The 17946-nt window shown below is 56.2% G+C and overlaps 1 protein-coding gene across 7 annotated transcripts; it reads left to right on the top strand.

Annotated features, from left to right (window-relative positions):
- The first annotated feature begins 3564 nt into the window (after positions 1-3564).
- Positions 3565-16401, top strand: ZMIZ2 (zinc finger MIZ-type containing 2). 7 transcript variants are annotated; one of them, XM_032758163.2, is made up of 19 exons: positions 3567-3704; positions 4183-4294; positions 4420-4534; positions 5032-5138; positions 5366-5549; positions 5831-6091; positions 7084-7263; positions 7950-8027; positions 8224-8392; positions 9252-9396; positions 9498-9708; positions 10635-10740; positions 11016-11173; positions 12155-12222; positions 12677-12745; positions 13073-13317; positions 13906-14075; positions 14163-14405; positions 15230-16401. In XM_032758163.2, the coding sequence occupies exons 2-19, from the start codon at positions 4245-4247 to the stop codon at positions 15335-15337; spliced, it is 2667 nt and encodes an 888-aa protein (XP_032614054.1). In that variant the 5' UTR covers positions 3567-3704; positions 4183-4244; the 3' UTR covers positions 15338-16401. The 7 variants fall into 7 exon arrangements, 6 of the variants coding, with proteins under 6 accessions (XP_032614054.1, XP_032614051.1, XP_032614055.1 ...); XM_032758160.2 differs by having other exon boundaries at positions 4936-5138; XR_009215164.1 differs by lacking the exons at positions 14163-14405; positions 15230-16401 and adding an exon at positions 13709-13798 and having other exon boundaries at positions 3565-3704; positions 4936-5138; positions 13906-14041.
- The last annotated feature ends 1545 nt before the right edge of the window (positions 16402-17946 follow it).

Genomic DNA, 17946 nt, shown 5'->3' with positions numbered 1-17946 from the left:
ATGGGGTTTCACCATGTTGGCCAGGCTGGTTTCGAACTCCTGACCTCAAATGATCCACCCACCTCAGCCTCCCAAAGTGCTGGGATTACAGGCATGAGCCACCCTGCCCAGCCTGTTGCCTTCTTATATTCACGCCCACCTTCCTCCTGCCAAAATTATAGAAATGGAGAAGAGATTAGTACCTTTCTGCTTTACCCCCACATTTAACCCCTGGCAATCACCAATCTGTTCTCCATTTCCCTAATTTTGGTGTGTCAAGAATGCTAAATAAAGGAATCATACACCGTGTAGCCTCTTGGGATTGGCTTTTTCCACTGAGCATTAATTCTCTGGAGATTCATCCAGGTTGTTGCATATATCAGTAGTTCATTCCTTTATATTGCATCCAGGCTATGGATGTACCACCACTGATTTAACTATTCATCCATTGAAGGACATCTGGGCTGTTTCCATTCCATGGCTATTACAAATAAAGCAGTTATAAACATTTGTGTACAGGTTTTTATGTGAACATAAGTTTTCATTTCTCTGAGATAAATGTGTACAAGTGCAGTTGCTGGGTCATAGTAGGGTAGCTGCTTGCTTAGTTCCATATGATACGGCCAGACTATTTTCCAGAGTGGCTGTACATTTTTTTTTTTTGAGACGGAGTCTCGCTCTGTCACCCAGGCTGGAGTGCAGTGGCACGATCTCGGCTCACTGCAAGCTCCGCCTCCCGGGTTCACGCCATTCTCCTGCCTCAGCCTCTCCAAGTAGCTGGGACTACAGGCGCCCGCCACCTCACCCGGCTAATTTTTTGTATTTTTAGTAGAGACGGGGTTTCACCATGGTCTCGATCTCCTGACCTCGTGATCCGCCCGCCTCGGCCTCCCAAAGTGCTGGGATTACAAGCGTGAGCCACCGCGCCCGGCGTGGCTGTACATTTTACATTCCCACTAGTAATGTGTGAGAGATCCAGTTTCTCCTTGCCAGCATTTAGTGATGTCACTATTTTTTATTTTAGCCATTCTGATGGATGTATAGTGGTATCTCACTGTGGTTTTAATTTGCATTTCCCCACTGACTAGTGATGCTGAGCATCTTTTCTTATGCTTATTGGCCATCTGTATATTCTCTTTGGCAAAGGTCTCTGTTTTTTGCTTATTTTCTAATTGGAGTTTTTTATTTTAATTTTTTTTTTTTTCAGTTTTGAGAATTCTTTTTTTTGTTTGTTTTGTTTTTCAAATCATGGTTCACTCTGTCATCCAGGCTGGAGTACAGTGGCATGATCATGTCTCACTCCAGCTTCTACCTTCTGGGGTCAAGTGATCCCCCCACTGCAGCCTCCTGGAAAGCTGGGACCACAGGTGCATGCCACCATACCCAGCTAATTTTTAAATTTCTTGAGGAGACGGGGGTCTCACTCTGTTGCCCAGACTGGTCTTGAACTCCTGGGCTCAAGCAGTCCTCCTGCCTCGGCCTCCCAAAGTGCTGGGATTATAAGTGTGAGCCACTGTGCCTGGCCGAGAATTCTTTATACGTTCTAGATACTAGTCCTTTGTTGGATACGCAGCTTGCAAATATTTCTCCTGGCCTGTAACTTATCTTTTCATCCTCTTAGCAGGGTCTTTCATGAAGGAAAAATTTTAATTTTGATGAAGTCCAGTTTATCAGTTTTTTTCTTTTATGGATCATGCCTTTGGTATCAGGTCTAAGAGCTCTTTGGCCTAGATCGCAAAGATTTTCTCCTATGTTTTTTCCTGAATATTTTATAGATTTATGTTTTACAGTTAAATCTATAAACCATTTTGAGTTCCTTTCTGTATAACGTGTGAAGTTTAGGTGTTATTTGTTGTTTTGATGCCCAGTTGCTCCATTGTCCTAGCACCATTGGTTGGAAAGGCTGTCCTTCCTCCTTTGAATTGCTCTTGCCCTTTGTCAGACATCGTTTGGGCCTATCTGTGCAAATCAATTTCAGATTCTCTGGTCTTGGCTGTTGGCCCATGGTTCTGTTCCCCTGTTGGTACCACACAGTTTTGATTATCATGTCTATATTGTAAGTCCTCAAATCTGTGTATGGCTGCTCAAGGCCCCACCCAGCAGCTCTGGGGAGGAGTTTCTGGCTGTTGGCAGGTTCCTCTGTCCCCCAACATCACTATTCCTGAGTCAGGCTATGGGACTGGGATTGCCACCCCTACCTTGCCTGGCTGGGCCATCTCAGCTCCCAGGCCTGTCCTTGCCCAGAGTCCAGGTGCCTGGAGCCTTCTGGAGCCATCAGCCCCTGGTTTTCCTCACCCCTGCTTCCTGGGCAGGACTTGGTCTGGGGGAGCAAGGGGAGGAGCCTATGGGCCAGGAATCAAGTCTTGCCTCCCCTGAGGGTGTGAGGAAGTCCAGAACACTGCCCTCTCCCTCTTCCCTAATTGGTACCCCCCAGTCCCAGTGCTCGGTGATGGGAAGATCCAGTGAAAGGCCACATGCTTAGATTCCCCAGGCAGAGCTCAGCTCTACTTCTCACCTGCTCTGGGGCCCTGGGCACACAGCTTACCCTCAGAATCTCCAGGTCTGTATTTTCAGGGGTGAGGCTGTTCCTACCTCCATTGGTGAGGTCCTCGGTCAGCACAAGAAATGGCAGCCTAGGTGAATGCGGGGCCACCCTCTCCTGGGGCAGGGAGAGGCCATGTGAGTGCTGCGATGGGCAGGATGGCACCAGTGGTCAGCACACCTCAGGTGGCATGTCTGTGTGTGTGGCAGCCTTGTAGGCCCTAAAAGGGAGTAGTATCCAAGGCGAGCATGCCTGGGGACTCCTGAGAAATAGCTGAAACGGCCTCTCACACACCCACTGCTTGGCCTGTGCTGCAGCCAGTATTCCTCTGTGGATAGCCCAGGCAGGCAGAGGTGGACATGGCAGGTGGTCCTGGGAGTGTCAGGACCCAGGGTAGTGCCAGTGAGGGCCCTTCAGGGACAGTCCAGGGGCAGGGCCCCAGGGGATGTCTGGGCCTGCTTTGGTTAAGGGGCTTGCTTGTGGCAGTGTTGGAAGGCGTGGCACTCGGAAGCAGCCTGAAGGTGTGGTCACTTCCGTGGCTTGTTTACTAAATGGGGAGAGCAAACTTAGCGTGGCACATAGAAGTCCCATGGTGTCAGCACTGTGGTCCTGCAAGCGTCCTCCTGCTGCATCCTCCCTGACACACCCCCTCTGCTGCTCTGTCCTGAGCACCAGGTCCCTGGTATCCACTCAGCCCCATCTTGCAGAGTCGCTTCAGTGTCCCTCCTAGCCCCTTGCTTAGAAACACTGGCCAAGTCGCAGTCCCTGCCAGGTCTGTGGGTGCCCGCCCTCCATCTATTGTGCTGTGTGTCCCTGCCCTCTCCTGGGGGTGTCATGGATGGGCCAGTGGGTCTGCCTGCCTGGCCCCTATGACCATATATATCAGCCTCAGGCAGCCCCCACTTGGTGGAATCTGGGTCAGGTCGGAGGTCCCCTGGCCTGGAGCCCTTCTACTACCCTAAGGAGGGCCTTCTTGTTGGGAGGGGCTGCTAGCCAGGGCCCAGGTTACTGGCCCCACACCCCATTTCAGGAGGTATCCTGCATGTCCCTCCCCAAGGCCAGGATGGAAAGTTGTTGGTTGACCACTGCACTCCTGTGATCACTGCACCCCTGCACTCTCCTCCTTGGCTTTCTCAGCCCCTGGCCTCCAGAACCGCCTACGCCCCTACCTGGGCTACTCAGGGTAGGCAAGACCTTGAGCAGGGAGTCCCCTCACCTCCACTGGCCCTCTGTCCTTCACGCCAGGGCCTTCTGTGGGGTTACTGGCTACTGGCTCCTCTCTAAACCCCAGTTTCCACGGGGTAGCTAGGATTGTCCCTGGCCTTATATGGATAGCCAGGCCTCGGTGTGGGCTGGAGAGTGGGGAAAGTATTTGGAATCAGGAAGTCCATCTCTAGGGTTGATCCAGGGACTCTGGGTGGCAGGGCCTGGGTCAGAAAGGGTTCATGCTGGCCTCCCTGCTGGATTTGTGGGGGCAGAGCCTCTCCAGAGTGGGTAGGGTGGGTCAGTACTAGGCCCCTCCACTGTCTTGCCTGCCATCAGAGCCCAGGGGTCCCTCACTGAGAAAGAGGTGGGGCCTGCTGGCACCGGGGTCCCTCTACCCTGCTGAAAGGGTCTCCTGGCTGCATCTCAGCTAACATCCCTTCCTTCCTGTCGGGCAGCCAGAGCAACTGAGTTCCAGATAAAAACTGTCAGACCCGGCCTGTAGGCTGCTCCATTGCCAATGAACTCCATGAACCCCATGAAACCTGCCCTGCCCCCCGCGCCACACGGGTGAGTGTGGGCGCCTCTGCCCACCCCTCAGGCCCTGGGGTTGGGGGTGGCATTTCTGGAAGATCCTGGACTCTTGGACACCAATGGCTTCCTGACCCAAGTCTCAGCAGCCTCTTTCCCTGCAGTGATGGTTCATTCGCATATGAGTCTGTGCCTTGGCAACAAAGCGCCACTCAGCCAGCTGGATCGCTGTCCGTGGTCACTACTGTGTGGGGAGTTGGCAACGCGACACAGAGCCAGGTAAGCACCCACTGGTGCCCCACCCCCAAGCAGATAGAGCCTCTCAGCACTTAGCAGTGCTTAGTGCCTCCTCAGAGCTCTGAGAGACGAAGAGGCTGAGAGGTGAGGACAGGCTGAGGCATGACATGAGGATTGGGCCTCCTGAGTCCCCTAAGTCTTTGGACACTGGTTCTCTTTCCACACCTGCTGTGGGATTTTCTTCTCCTGTCTTCACCTAGCCTTCATAAAATGCCCCAACCTACCTGTGGACAGCTGCTTTCCCTGCTTCCCGTGCTATACCCTGTCCCCGCCACCTCTCCCCCAACCCGCTTGCCAGGCCTGTTGGTTTCTAGCACTTTGGAGCTGCTGCATGAAGCACATTGTTTGGCTGGTTCCCTTTGGTGATTCCTGCTTCCTCATAGGTTTTGGGGAACCCCATGGGCCCTGCAGGGAGTCCCTCTGGCAGCTCCATGATGCCTGGTGTGGCAGGGGGCAGCTCCGCCTTGACCTCCCCACAGTGCCTGGGACAGCAGGCGTTTGCTGAAGGCGGCGCCAACAAGGGCTACGTGCAGCAAGGCGTGTATAGCCGCGGGGGCTACCCTGGGGCCCCCAGCTTCACCACTGGGTAAGCAAGTCCCCTCACCTGGCAGGTATGCTAGGAGCCATAATCTGGCAGGCACTTCAGAACTGTGGCGCTGATCAGCTGGACGTTGCCTCTCTGCTTCCTGACAGCTGTAGTGGAGGGTCTAGAAAGAATGGGCTCCCCCTGGGTGCTGCATGCCTCTGGGGTGAGCACGGTCCTGGCCCTCATGAGCCCACGCAGACAGCGTGGCAATCCTGTGTCTCCTGCAGGTATGCAGGCGGCCCGGGGGGCCTGGGCCTCCCCTCACATGCTGCAAGACCCTCCACTGACTTCACGCAAGCGGCAGCTGCTGCGGCTGTGGCTGCTGCAGCAGCCACTGCCACCGCCACAGCCACAGCCACAGTGGCTGCTCTCCAGGAGAAGCAGAGCCAGGAGCTGAGCCAGTATGGAGCGGTGAGCCCCCCTCAGCAGCTCCTCCCACATGGTAGCCAGCCTGAGGGCCTGGGAGGAGATACTCAGCCAGACAGTGGGCTCCAGGGACAAGCATGGAATATGCCAGGGCTCACGAAGCCAGTAAAAGAGAGATGTGTGGGAAGGAGTGAGGGTCTGAGGGGAGAGGTTTCTGGGGTGTCCTGAAAGGGTATGGTGCCCACATGGGTGGGTGGGTGGTATGCCTATCTTTTGGAGCCCTTTGTGGGTGGAACCTGGACCATTCTTCTTTTTTCTCTTCCTAGATGGGGGCCGGACAGTCTTTTAACAGCCAGTTTCTGCAGCATGGAGGTCCCCGGGGGCCTAGTGTCCCCACTGGCATGAACCCTACTGGCATAGGAGGGGTGATGGGCCCCTCTGGCCTCTCCCCCATGGCTATGAACCCCACCCGGGCAGCAGGAATGACACCCTTGTATGCAGGGCAGCGTCTGCCCCAACATGGGTATCCTGGGCCTCCCCAGGCCCAGCCACTGCCCCGACAGGGGGTCAAGAGAACCTACTCTGAGGTGAGTGTCCAGGTCACCTAGTTTGGGGCCTTGGGTACCAACTTCCTCACCCAGGCACTCTTTAGAGCTGTGGTAAAGAGCAGGCTTCTGGCCGGGCATGGTGGCTCACGCCTGTAGTCCCTGCACTTTGGGAAACCAAGGAGGGTGAATCCCTTGAGCTCAGTGGTTTGAGACCAGCCTGGGCAACATGGCGAAACCCTGTCTCTACAAAAATTAGCCTGGTGTGGTGGCATGTGCCTGTAGTCACAGCTACTTGGGAGGCAGAGGTGGGAGGATCACCTGAACCCAGAAAGTTGAGGGTGCAGTAAGCTGTGATCGCTCCCCTGCACTTCAGGCTGGGCAACAGGAGTGAGACCCTGTTTCAAAAAAGAAAAAAGCCAAAGCTGGGCACGGTGGCTCACGCCTGTAATCCCAACACTTTGGGAGGCTGAGGCAGGTGAATCACTTGAGGTCAGGAGTTCAAGACCAGCCTGGCCAATGTGGTGAAACCCCATCTCTACTAACAATACAAAAAATTAGGCCGGGTGCAGTGGCTCACACCTGTAATCCCAGCACTTTGGGAGGCCAAGGCGGGTGGATCACGAGGTCAGGAGTTCAAGACCAGCCTGGCCAGCATGGTGAAACCCCATCTCTAATAAAAATACAAAAAGCATTAGCCGGGTGTGGTGGTGTGCACCTGTAATCCCAGCTACTTGGGAGGCTGAGGCAGGAGAATTGCTCAAACCCAGGAGGTGGAGGCTGCAGTGAGCCAAGATTGCACCACTGCACTTCAGCCTGGGTGACAGAGTGAGACTGTCTCAAATTTAAAAAAAAAAAAACAGACTTCTGCATGTGAGAACTGCCTGTGCCTGACAGTGTCACAGCAGAATCTTCAAGGGGACCAGGAAATCTCCATTCCCCCAACCGTGCCACACATGAGACTCCGCTTTCCTTCTGGAACCAGCTCCCCTGATGCCTTTTTTCTCCCCTCGGGCATTTTGCCTCTTGTTCAGGTGTATCCAGGGCAGCAGTATCTGCAAGGAGGCCAGTACGCACCCAGCACCGCCCAGTTTGCGCCCAGCCCTGGGCAGCCCCCTGCCCCCTCCCCTTCCTACCCTGGGCACAGGTTGCCCCTGCAGCAGGGCATGACCCAGTCCCTGTCCGTGCCCGGCCCCACGGGACTGCACTACAAGGTAGGGCAGGCTCCTCTAGGCCCTGTGCCGGGCTCCATGCTGAGTGCTGTGGGACAGGGGACCTTGGGGCAGTCCTGTCCTCAAGAGCGACAGGGTGGCTAAAGGGGCCAGCAGGATGTGTAGGTCCATGTGTGCTCATGGACCACAGCTCTACAGGAGATGGGGAGTGGGGGGTGGGGGCATTCTGACCAGTGCAGGAGCAGCTCCTGGGGTTTGGGATCCAGTTCGAAAGGACCCTCTACAAGATTCATATATCTCGGGTATCCCGTGCAGGGAGCAGCAGGCAGGCACCTAAGACATTTGAATGTTCTGTATGGAAAAGTGTCTTCATTCCTTCTGCTTGCTGCAGAGAAATCCAGTGAGAGGACAGGCCCTCGCTGCTGGCCATGTACCCTTTCGGGTGCATGGGCAGAGCGCACCTCCCTGGGAGCCTGGGTGTGCCAGGTGGTGCAGCTTGGAGGAGAGGAGGAGGGCTTAGCGTGCCTTTGTCTTTTCATTCCCTCCGACCTGTTTGCTCATTTTCGTCTGTGGCTATGATTGCTTTAAGTAGTGTTACTTGTAGATTATTTGGAAAATACAAGAGAGTGTAAAGAAGACTGTGTATGGTGGGCTTCTAGGGTCAGGTCCAGGGGGCCCGGCAGGGGTCAGGCTGGAGCCCCAGGTGCATGCAGTTTTCTCTCCCGCAGCCCACAGAGCAGTTCAACGGGCAGGGCGCCAGCTTCAACGGGGGCAGCGTCAGCTACAGCCAACCTGGCCTGAGTGGGGTAGGGGGCCTGGCCGGGAGGATGGGCCGGGAGGCTCACGGGGTGGGCATATGGAGAGAGGGTGACAGGGCAGGCACCCCTGGGGCTGCCTCCTGTCCACCTCTGTTATCATGGTTCCCAGTGGGTGCTCCGTGAACAGACTCCACTCCCATCCACCCTGGCAATCTGCCTTGACTGTTTGTGCTCAACCCTACAGCCTACCCGTTCCATCCCGGGCTATCCCAGTTCCCCACTGCCAGGGAACCCCACGCCACCCATGACCCCAAGCAGCAGCGTCCCTTATATGTCACCAAGCCAAGAGGTCAAGTCTCCCTTCTTGCCTGATCTCAAGCCCAACCTCAACTCCTTGCACTCATCGCCCTCTGGTAAGTCTGTCCACTCTTGGGACAATGGGATGACAAGGCCAGGGTGGGCATGGGGGAATCACAGGACTCCAGAGAGTCCTGTAGGAGCTTGGGGGACAGCGGGTGGCTGCCATATCCCTAAGAAAAGGGCTGGGTGTGGTGGCTCACACTTGTAATCCCAGCACCTTGGGAGGCTGAGCACAAGAGTTCAAGGTTACCGTGAGTATGATCTTGCCACTGCACTTCAATCTGGGTGACAAAGCAAGACCTTGTCTTAAAAAAAAAAAAAAGGCCAAGGATTCCATCTTCTTAAAGACAAGTCGCTTAGTGCCAAGCCTTAACCTTTTTCTGTTTGTGGCTTTCTTTGCAAAGGAGGCTGTGGCTCTTCTCTCTAGAAAAATACCCCTGTGCGCAAAATGTTGTATATAATTTCAGGGGATTTATGAACCCCGGAAGCCCATTCCAGGGAGCCCACAGCAGCAGAAGTTGGGATCGTAGAACTCTAAACGGAGCTGTAGGGCAATTGCAGGAGGCCCTCACACACCTTGGCCTCCCAGTCTCTCTGAAAGCACTGGAAACACTTTTTGTCTGGGCTGGGGACATGTTCCCCTATTATGGTTTAGGGGACACTGGGCTGGGCTGCTGAGGCAGGAGGCAAGACAGAACATCACGACCGAATGCCCAGGCCTCAGGAGAGATGCTGTGCGTGGCCCCAGCCCCAGGGCACCACTCAGGCCTGCCAAGCAGTGCCTGACAGGAGGGGCTCCCTTCGCCAAGGTCCCTGTGGGGAAGGTGGCTGGGGAGCCGCTGCCCTCCTTGAGTGGCACAAGACGCTCTGGCTGGGGCAACCCAGCTCACAGCCAGTGGCCTCTGCTCCCAGGAAGCGGGCCTTGTGACGAGTTGCGGCTGACCTTCCCTGTGCGCGATGGGGTGGTCCTGGAGCCCTTCCGCCTGCAGCACAACCTGGCTGTAAGCAACCACGTCTTCCAGCTGCGAGACTCAGTCTACAAGACCCTGATGCTGAGGTGAGCTCCGCCTGGCCCCCACCTGACCCCCACGAGGCTCTGTTCCTCCTCCCACACTCTCAGGGCCCCTTTTCTGGGTGTCCACCCATCTTCCTGAGCAGGCCTGACCTGGAGCTGCAGTTCAAGTGCTACCACCACGAGGACCGGCAGATGAACACCAACTGGCCAGCCTCGGTGCAGGTCAGCGTCAATGCCACGCCGCTCACCATCGAGCGTGGCGACAACAAGACCTCGCACAAGCCACTCTACCTGAAGCACGTGTGCCAGCCAGGCCGCAACACCATCCAGATCACCGTCACCGCCTGCTGCTGCGTGCGTGTCCTGCGCCGAGGGGGCGGTGCCGTGGGGTGGGGCGGGGTGTGGGCGGGCCCTGGCCCAGCGGCGCAGTGGGAACGGAGCCAGGACATGGGCGGGCCGGGCTGCAGCACCATCAGATCATGCCGCCGCCTGCTGTTTTGCTGCCCGCCGCCTGCTGTAGCATGTGTGCCCCCTTGGGGGTGGAGAGCAGGACGTGGGTATTATTTCAGAAAAATGCATTGCTTCTCTTTGTTACTGCCTTATATTTCCATTTTAATCTGTCATCCTTGCCCTTTAGGAAAGCGATCCAGTAATACACCCTAGCTGTTTTCCAGTTAGAATAAATTGACTAGATTTGATGCTCACATTAATTATGTAAGAGAAACCAGGATATGCAGAGAGCTCATGGAGCTCGGAGTCCCCGGCTGATCAAGCATTACCGGTTCTAGCAAGCATCAGGGTCACCCTTGGGCCAGAGGAGAAAGACATGGCTTATGAGTGCACTAGTCAGCCTGGGCGTGAGGGCCTTGGGGACGCGTTGGCCACACACCACATTCTCTGGGATGTGGCAGATGTCAACACAGACCCAGCATCTGTGACTGTGGATGTGCGAGCAGGGGGAACGTTCAAGGGGACTTGAGATGATTCTCTTCGTGGAGAGGTGGTGACTGGGCAATGGTTAGACCGGCAGGATGCCCAGCACAGCTGTAGAGATGGGTACAAGTGTGGGCAGGGTGCTGAGGCCAGGAAAGGCAGCTGGATGGGGCCAAGCCACTGAGGAGTTTTGCTGGCTGACCCCCCACCCCCAGCTCACCCTGCCCTCAGCCTTGTCCCTCCCCCACCTGGCAGCCCCTGACACACACCCCCCAGCACACCCTTTACCTGGCCAGGGTGGTCCCTGGCCCAAGTCCCCCCGATGACATCCTCCCATTGTATTGCAGTCCCACCTCTTCGTGCTGCAGCTAGTACACCGCCCGTCCGTCCGCTCGGTGCTGCAGGGCCTCCTCAAAAAACGCCTCCTGCCTGCTGAGCACTGCATCACCAAGAGTGAGTGGCCCCTGCCCCTCAGCTGCCAGGCAGCCATCCCCATTCTGTGTGGCCCATGCCCAATCCCAACCATCCTCCTTGTGGGCACCTCCTCATGTCATACCAGGTCATCTCCTTGGACAGGTAGCTCTGCAGTAGGGGCAGTGGTTAGCTCCAGGTGGCCCCTCAGAGCTGTCAGTGGGTCAGTGACTGGGTCCCTGCCTCGTTGGCATCCCCATTCACACCTCCCCATCTTGGGGACCCTTTACTCAAGTCCTTTACCTTGTTGATGTCAGTAAAGCGGAACTTCAGCAGCGGCACCATCCCTGGCACCCCTGGGCCCAACGGAGAGGACGGAGTGGAGCAGACAGCTATCAAGGTGTCCCTGAAGTGCCCCATCACCTTCCGCAGGATCCAGCTCCCCGCCCGAGGTCATGACTGTCGCCACATACAGGTAGGTGGTTACTGCAGAGCCTTGCCGGAATTTGCTGCTGCTAAAATATCTTGAGTTGATACATCAGTGTCATTCTCTGGACAGATGTGAACTCCGAGTGCCTTGGCTGTCAGGCTGACAGGACAGGCCTCTCACGCCAAGGAGGCAGGTGGGCCTGGCTTCCCCAAGACTAGGCTATTTTTTCTTCCAAATATAATTATCATTTTACTGACTTTTTTACGCCTGCTTCATTCATGGGTTCAAGTTTTGAAAGGCATAAGATTGCAGGGTCCAGTCTTCCTGCCCTACCCCCGAGGGTGACCATCATTAGTATCTGTCTTTGCAGAAATACTCTGGGTATGGACAAGTAGACGCACAGCCCGCTGTCTCTGTGGTTACATAGTGGTCCTATTGCACAAATTGCTCTGTGCTGTCGTTTTTCTTCTTTTAACACCATGTTCTGAGGCTGGGCGCGGTGGCTCATGCCTGTAATCCTAGCACTTTGGGAGACCGAGGTGGGTGGATCGAGGTAAGGAGTTTGAGACCAGCCTGGCCAGCATGGTGAAACCCTGTCTCTACTAAAAATACAACAATTAGCTGGGGCATGGTGGTGTGTGCCTGTAATCCCAGCTACTCAGGAGGCTGAGGTAGGAGAATCGCTTGAACCTGGGAGGCGGAGGTTGCAATGAGCTGAGATCGAGCCACTGCACTCCAGCCTGGGTGATAGAGCGAGACTCTGTCTCGAAACAAAACAAAAACACCATGTTCTGGAAGTGGGTCCCAGTCAGCACAGCTGCCCAATTCTTGCTTTGGCCACATGGCATTCCAGTCCCAGTGAGAGCTGTTTGGGCTGTTCCCAACCTTGATCCATTAGAATGATGTTGCAGTGAAAACCTGGTACATGCAGTATCTCAGTTATGCATGACAATGGATTGCAGAGTGACCAGGTTTTCCTTGTCCTACCCACAATGAGAAACTGACTTTCTCCCCATCTCTCTACAGTGCTTTGACCTGGAGTCGTACCTGCAGCTCAACTGTGAGCGGGGGACTTGGAGGTGTCCTGTGTGCAAGTGAGTCTCAGATGCAGCATGTGATGGGGGAGGGGCTGGTGCTTTTAGAAGCTTTCATGGGTGAAACCTCCAACAGCATCATCAAAGACACGAGCCTGGTGGGAGAAGTCACCGCATGGACTGGGATTGTGCAGCTCAGCGCAGAGAGCTCGTATAGGGTGGCCTTATGCAGGGTCATCTCATGCAGTCACCTTGTGCAGAGTCACTTCACACAGGGTCACCACATGCACAGGATCACCTCATATTTTCACCTCACACAAGGGTCAGTCACACAGGGTCACCTTGTACTGTCACCTCACGTAGGGTCAGCTCACACAGAGTTACCTTGTTCAGTTGCCTCACACAGGATTGCCTCATGCAGGGTCACAGCTGACAGGGCTGAGAAATGACAGGGCCTGTGCCCAGGACAAGGTTGTGCAAGGTCTCTGAGCTGTGTCCCTTTTTTTCCCCACAGCAAGACAGCTTTGCTGGAGGGCCTGGAGGTGGACCAGTACATGCTGGGCATCCTGATTTACATTCAGAAGTAAGCATCCTCTTCCTGTGATCCCCACATCTGTGGCCACTGGATGGCAGCCCCAGGACGTGTCAGGGGATGTCCCTTGCCAAGTGTAGCCTTCCAGCCTCTTTCCGGCATGGAGCAGGCTGGATTCCAGGCCAGAGACAGCGTGTGTGTCCTACCTGAGTGTTGGTGCTGGGCCCAGTGTCCTGCTCGATGTGGAAGGTGCTGGGTGGAAGCAAGCATTTGAGTGGGGGAACCTGCCCGGAAACTTAGCCCAGGGCTGGGAGGGGCAGTGGGTGCCGGGCCAGCAGCAGGCCAGGAAGTAACCATTCCCCACCTGTCCCTGCCCAGCTCTGACTATGAGGAGATCACCATCGACCCCACATGCAGCTGGAAGCCAGTGCCCGTGAAGCCTGACATGCACATCAAGGAGGAGCCGGACGGGCCAGCACTGAAGCGCTGCCGCACCGTGAGCCCCGCCCACGTGCTCATGCCCAGCGTGATGGAGATGATCGCCGCCCTGGGCCCCGGCGCTGCCCCCTTTGCCCCCCTGCAGCCCCCCTCAGTCCCTGCCCCCAGCGACTACCCTGGCCAGGGTAAGTACAGCAGGCTAGCCTTGAACCTCAGATGACCCTGGGCATATGGCTCCTCTCCCCAGATCAGTCTCCTCACCTGCAAGAATGTGGCTATGCGCAGGTCACACACCTAGGTTATCAGTGTTTCCACACAAAACATGCCGCGGGGCACCTCCAGCCCCTCCCATCTCAGGGACGTGGCGGTGAAGGCACAGTCTCGGCTATGGTCCCAGAAAACAGACAGTGGGGCCTCCACCCTTCCTTCCCCCTGTTTGGATTAAGGGGCTCCTGGCTGCAACACTTCACAGGACTGGCCCCATCTGGGGCCCCCCTCTGGGACCCACCTCACACGCGTGGTGCATTTGTTTGTGGCTGCTCCCATTCCTATAACCTCCGAGACCTTCACTCCTAGGAATGTCCCAAGGCCAATTCCCTTGGCAGCAATGAGAAGAAATGCCCTTTTCCAAATAGCGACTTCTGCAAAACCCGCTGTTGTTTGTGGGTGAGCACTGCAAGTCCCACCCATGCCACAGCCAGCCTCCCTCCTGGCCCCTCTGCCAGCGGTGGCTTTCCCCAGCCCTCACCCAGGCCCCGACTCTCCTCTCACAGGTTCCAGCTTCCTGGGGCCTGGAACTTTCCCAGAGTCCTTCCCACCCACCACGCCCAGCACCCCAACCCTTGCTGAGTTCACCCCGGGGCCACCCCCCATCTCCTACCAGTCTGACATTCCCAGCAGCCTCCTGACTCCAGAGAAGTCTACCGCCTGCCTCCCAGGCCAGGTCAGTGCCATGCCGAGAGGCCAAGGGGGCCTGTCTCCCCAGGGGAGCCCCTGAGCTGTTTTAACAAGTTCTTCTCTCTGTTTTCAGATGGCACCAGCAGGTCACCTGGACCCCACTCACAATCCTGGGACACCAGGACTACACACCTCCAACCTTGGGGCCCCTCCAGGTCCCCAACTGCACCATTCAAACCCTCCCCCAGCGTCCCGGCAGTCCTTGGGCCAAGCGAGCTTAGGACCCACGGGCGAACTGGCCTTCAGTCCTGCCACAGGCGTGATGGGGCCCCCCAGCATATCTGGAGCTGGGGAGGCCCCGGAACCAGCTCTGGACGTGAGTACCAGGCCCCATGCTGGGGAGTGCGTGGGAGCCAGGGCTAGAGGTGGTGTGTCTGTTCCGGGTGCTTTCTGGAAGGGAAGACAGTGACCCCTCAGAGAGCCGGTCAGATAAGGTCAGTTAAATGCAGCTTTTGTTCATGAGTTAGATACCTGGAGTAGCTGCGGGTGGGATGCGATGTACCACATTTGTGTTCATGAGGGGCCTGGATGCCATACGGGTGGACGCAGAGTCCTCAGAGGAGACTGCACTGGAAGCTGACAGCATGGTCCTTGGAGTCAAATTTCATCTGTCAATTTGCTCAGTAGCCCTGGGTCTTGACTCACAGGTGGAATGGGAGTGCAAACTCAGTACATGAAAGACAGAACTGACTGTCCCTGGACCATAATAGAAACTCATTGAAGTTCAACATGAAAAAAGTTAGGAAGAACAGCTCCAAGCAGAAAATCCTAGGGGCGTGGAATTCCACCACCAGCATTCACGTTGGGGCATCACAGTGGGGATCCCCACGCAGGCTGATGCACAGAGAGAGTGTGGAGTGGCTGCACTCCCTCACGTCCCGTTTCCTGGTGGTATTGAACAGCACGTTGCGAGCTGTTCTGGCCCCAGAGCAACCTTGCAGGGAGGTCCCAGGGGGTGGCGTGTGCCTCTTTGAGCACATGCAGGCCTATGGTGGGGCCCTGCACCCAGCCTTTGTGTGAGGAGGGGCTGCTCAGCATCCCCACTGCGCCTGGAGACAGGGCCAGGATGTGGTGACAGGATGGTCACTCAGGTGTGGCCAGTCAGCGACCAAAGCTGCTAACAGTTCACTTTGTCCTCAGCTGCTCCCAGAACTGACCAACCCTGATGAGCTACTGTCCTACTTGGGCCCACCCGACCTCCCTACGAACAACAATGATGACCTGCTCTCTCTGTTTGAGAACAACTGATCCTGTGTTTACCCCAAGCCCGGCGGGGACATGCTCACAGATGTCACCACAGCCCTGCCCTTATGCCCAGCCCCATGGGACACCCGGTGGTCTTTCCCAAACCTCCCCCAAAACACACCTGGAGCCACAGCCTTCTGCCACCAGCCCTGCCCCTGAATTGGAAGCAGCCCTGTGCTCGATTGGAGGGGCTCCCAGGCCGGCAGCCCTCGCCACCTCCCTCTACCAAGCCTGCTGCTGCAGAACGATTTTTGCTGAGGTGCCCCTGCCCAGCCCTGTCCAGCCTTGTCCACACACACATCTCACACCCCTGGTCTCACAGCCTCACACCTTGTCCTTCCACCCCTGCCTGCCCCCACCCAGCCTGCTTCTTGTCCAGCATTGATCCTTCTGTTTCAACAACTCCTCCACTGGGCAGAGCTGGGCATCTGGCAGGGCTGGCTCTGTCACCTGGGCCTTTGGCTCCAGTGGCCCCTGTGCCCAGCAGTCCAGCTCTTGGAACCTCGCTGAATGGCAGCCTCTTGGGGGCCTGGAGCTCTGGCAGCCCAGCCGTGTGTGGTGTCAGGTTCCTCTCCCCACTCCAGCTTCAAGCAGAGGCCTCGGGGTGGGGGAGCTACAAAGCACAACAATGTACATAGTGTAGAAACACTAACAGCTGGGAGAGGGGAGCCAGCTGTCCAGCCAGCATGTTCCTGTTGTACAGCCCGGTCTCCCTGTGCTCTCTGCTCCTTCCCATGTGCAGACAGATCAGGGAGGAACCTCCAGTGGGTGGGGGACAGTGAGCTTCGGCCCGGCCGAGGTGGGTGGGTGGGCTCTCAGATTCAGCTCTGTGTAAAGATTCTCTAGCAGGCTGTGCTCCCAAGTTCCCCTTCTCTGTGAAAGTGAAGAATTAGTACAGCTGTGTTTTTTAAAGCCACCTCTCCGTCTCCACCCCATGGCCCCACACCCAGGTGGGGGAGGAGGAAGCCACTGCATCTGTTGGCTCAGGGCCCCAGCCTGTGCGAGCAGGGCGCCTGGGCTGTTGTGTCTCCTGTCTGTGCCGATCTCTATTAAAGGACTCCCTCTTGGTGGGCCTGGCCGAGTCCCTCCTTCGTGCTCCCAGGGACTATTTTCTCCCCTGTAAGCCAGCGACCTGCCTAAAGCTTGGGCGTCTGTGCCTGCAAAACTTGTGCAGGACCTAGGGGCCAGGTCGACCTTCAAGTGGCTTTTGGGGCCCCAGGTTGAGCTCTGGATGTTTCAAGCCAAGGCTCAGCTATTCCCGCCCCATAGTAAATTTCCTTTTCCCTGGAATTTTCCAAGTTGGCTTCAGCTGAAGAGCTGTTTTGTGAAGCGTCCCAGGCTTGCCCAGGAGAGACATTTGCCACTATGTCACCTTACCTGGGCTTTCCCTGGGGCACTGAGACAGTTGTTTGGCCGCCCCAGCCCAGCCAGGGGCTCATCCTTCTCAGCTCTTGTCCCTGGGAGGCCTCTGCTTGTCACTTCCCAGAGATTGCAGAGGTGTGTCCTGCCTACCATCTGCCTGCCCAGCTTGGTGGGGGTCCGGGTCACCCTTTCCTCCAGTCCTGGGCCCCATCCTTGAGGGCCTTCCCAGCCAGCCAGCAGGAGAGGCAAGAACTGGGGGAACAGAAACCCAGGGGAGGAGGGGAGCGCTGGGCATCCTCGGGCTGGCGGCCAAGGCCTGCCCCTTGAGGCACTAGAGGAGGGCATCTGTCTGTGGGAGCCCAGAGGCTGCAGGGAGGAGAAGGAGGGAGGTATCTGGTGTGAGTGTTGCCCCTGCGACATTTGGGACCACAAAGGTGGGCTTCCTTATTCCCTGGCAAAGCCTCTGTTTCCAGCTCTTCTGCCCTCTCTGGATGAGGGAACAGAAGTGGAGGAAACAAAAGAAGCAGCAGCGCACACACTCCTGTCGCTGGGTGCAGAGACAGCCTGGCAAAGTCCCACTCAGCCATGGCCTGATCCTGGCCCCGGGCCCTCCTTTCTTGGATGTCAAATGACCGTGTCCTTTACATCTGATGCACCACCTGCCCTGCCTGTTGCAAACGTGATGCTCCTGGATGGAGTGGAGAAGCCAGGAGACTGGGACAAGCAAAAGGCTGCAAACAACCCAGAAGCCCATCCTCAGAATGCTGGAGAAATGATTGAGGAATGCATGGGCACCGCGGCCCTGTGCTCCATCACAAACACCTCTCAGAAACAACGTGGGATGAAAAAGCAAGACAGTTCATACAGTATGATGCCATTTTTATAAAGCTCAAAACCAAATATGTATGGAATCCATACCCAGGTGCTAAAGTCATCAAGGAGGGCAAGGAGTCATCACAACACAGTGCTCACCCGTGGGGAGGGGACGGAGCCGTGCTTAGGGAAGAGCAGAGATGCTGGAGGTTCTGAACCTCAGGGTCAGTGGTAGCTTCGTGGGTTTCACTTTATTGTACTTTGTTTCACACATTTTCTTGTGAATGTGCCAAGTATTACATAACCAAAAGGCTGACCAGACCTAACAGAATGCTCCACCCGATAGCAGCAGAACACACATTTCTAAGTGCACAGGGAACATTCTCCAGGACAGACCACACGTTAGTGCACAAAGCAAGTCTCAGTAAATTAGAGAT

The sequence above is a fragment of the Hylobates moloch genome, unplaced genomic scaffold, assembly GCF_009828535.3.
Source record: "Hylobates moloch isolate HMO894 unplaced genomic scaffold, HMol_V3 SCAFFOLD_1, whole genome shotgun sequence".
NCBI classification, from domain to species: Eukaryota; Metazoa; Chordata; class Mammalia; order Primates; family Hylobatidae; genus Hylobates; species Hylobates moloch.
The sequence above is the reverse complement of the archived record's forward strand: the minus strand, read 5'-3'. Positions and strand labels throughout refer to the sequence as shown.

What these genes read in the sequence shown, in the direction of transcription:
- ZMIZ2 (XM_032758160.2), top strand. Translation starts at nt 4,245, where the DNA reads ATGAACTCCATGAACCCCATGAAACCTGCCCTGCCCCCCGCGCCACAC. An exon ending in GCCCCCAGCTTCACCACTGG is followed by an intron (nt 5,139 to 5,365) that starts GTAAGCAAGTCC and finishes TGTCTCCTGCAG; the next exon opens with GTATGCAGGCGGCCCGGGGG. An exon ending in CCCCGGAACCAGCTCTGGAC is followed by an intron (nt 14,406 to 15,229) that starts GTGAGTACCAGG and finishes CTTTGTCCTCAG; the next exon opens with CTGCTCCCAGAACTGACCAA.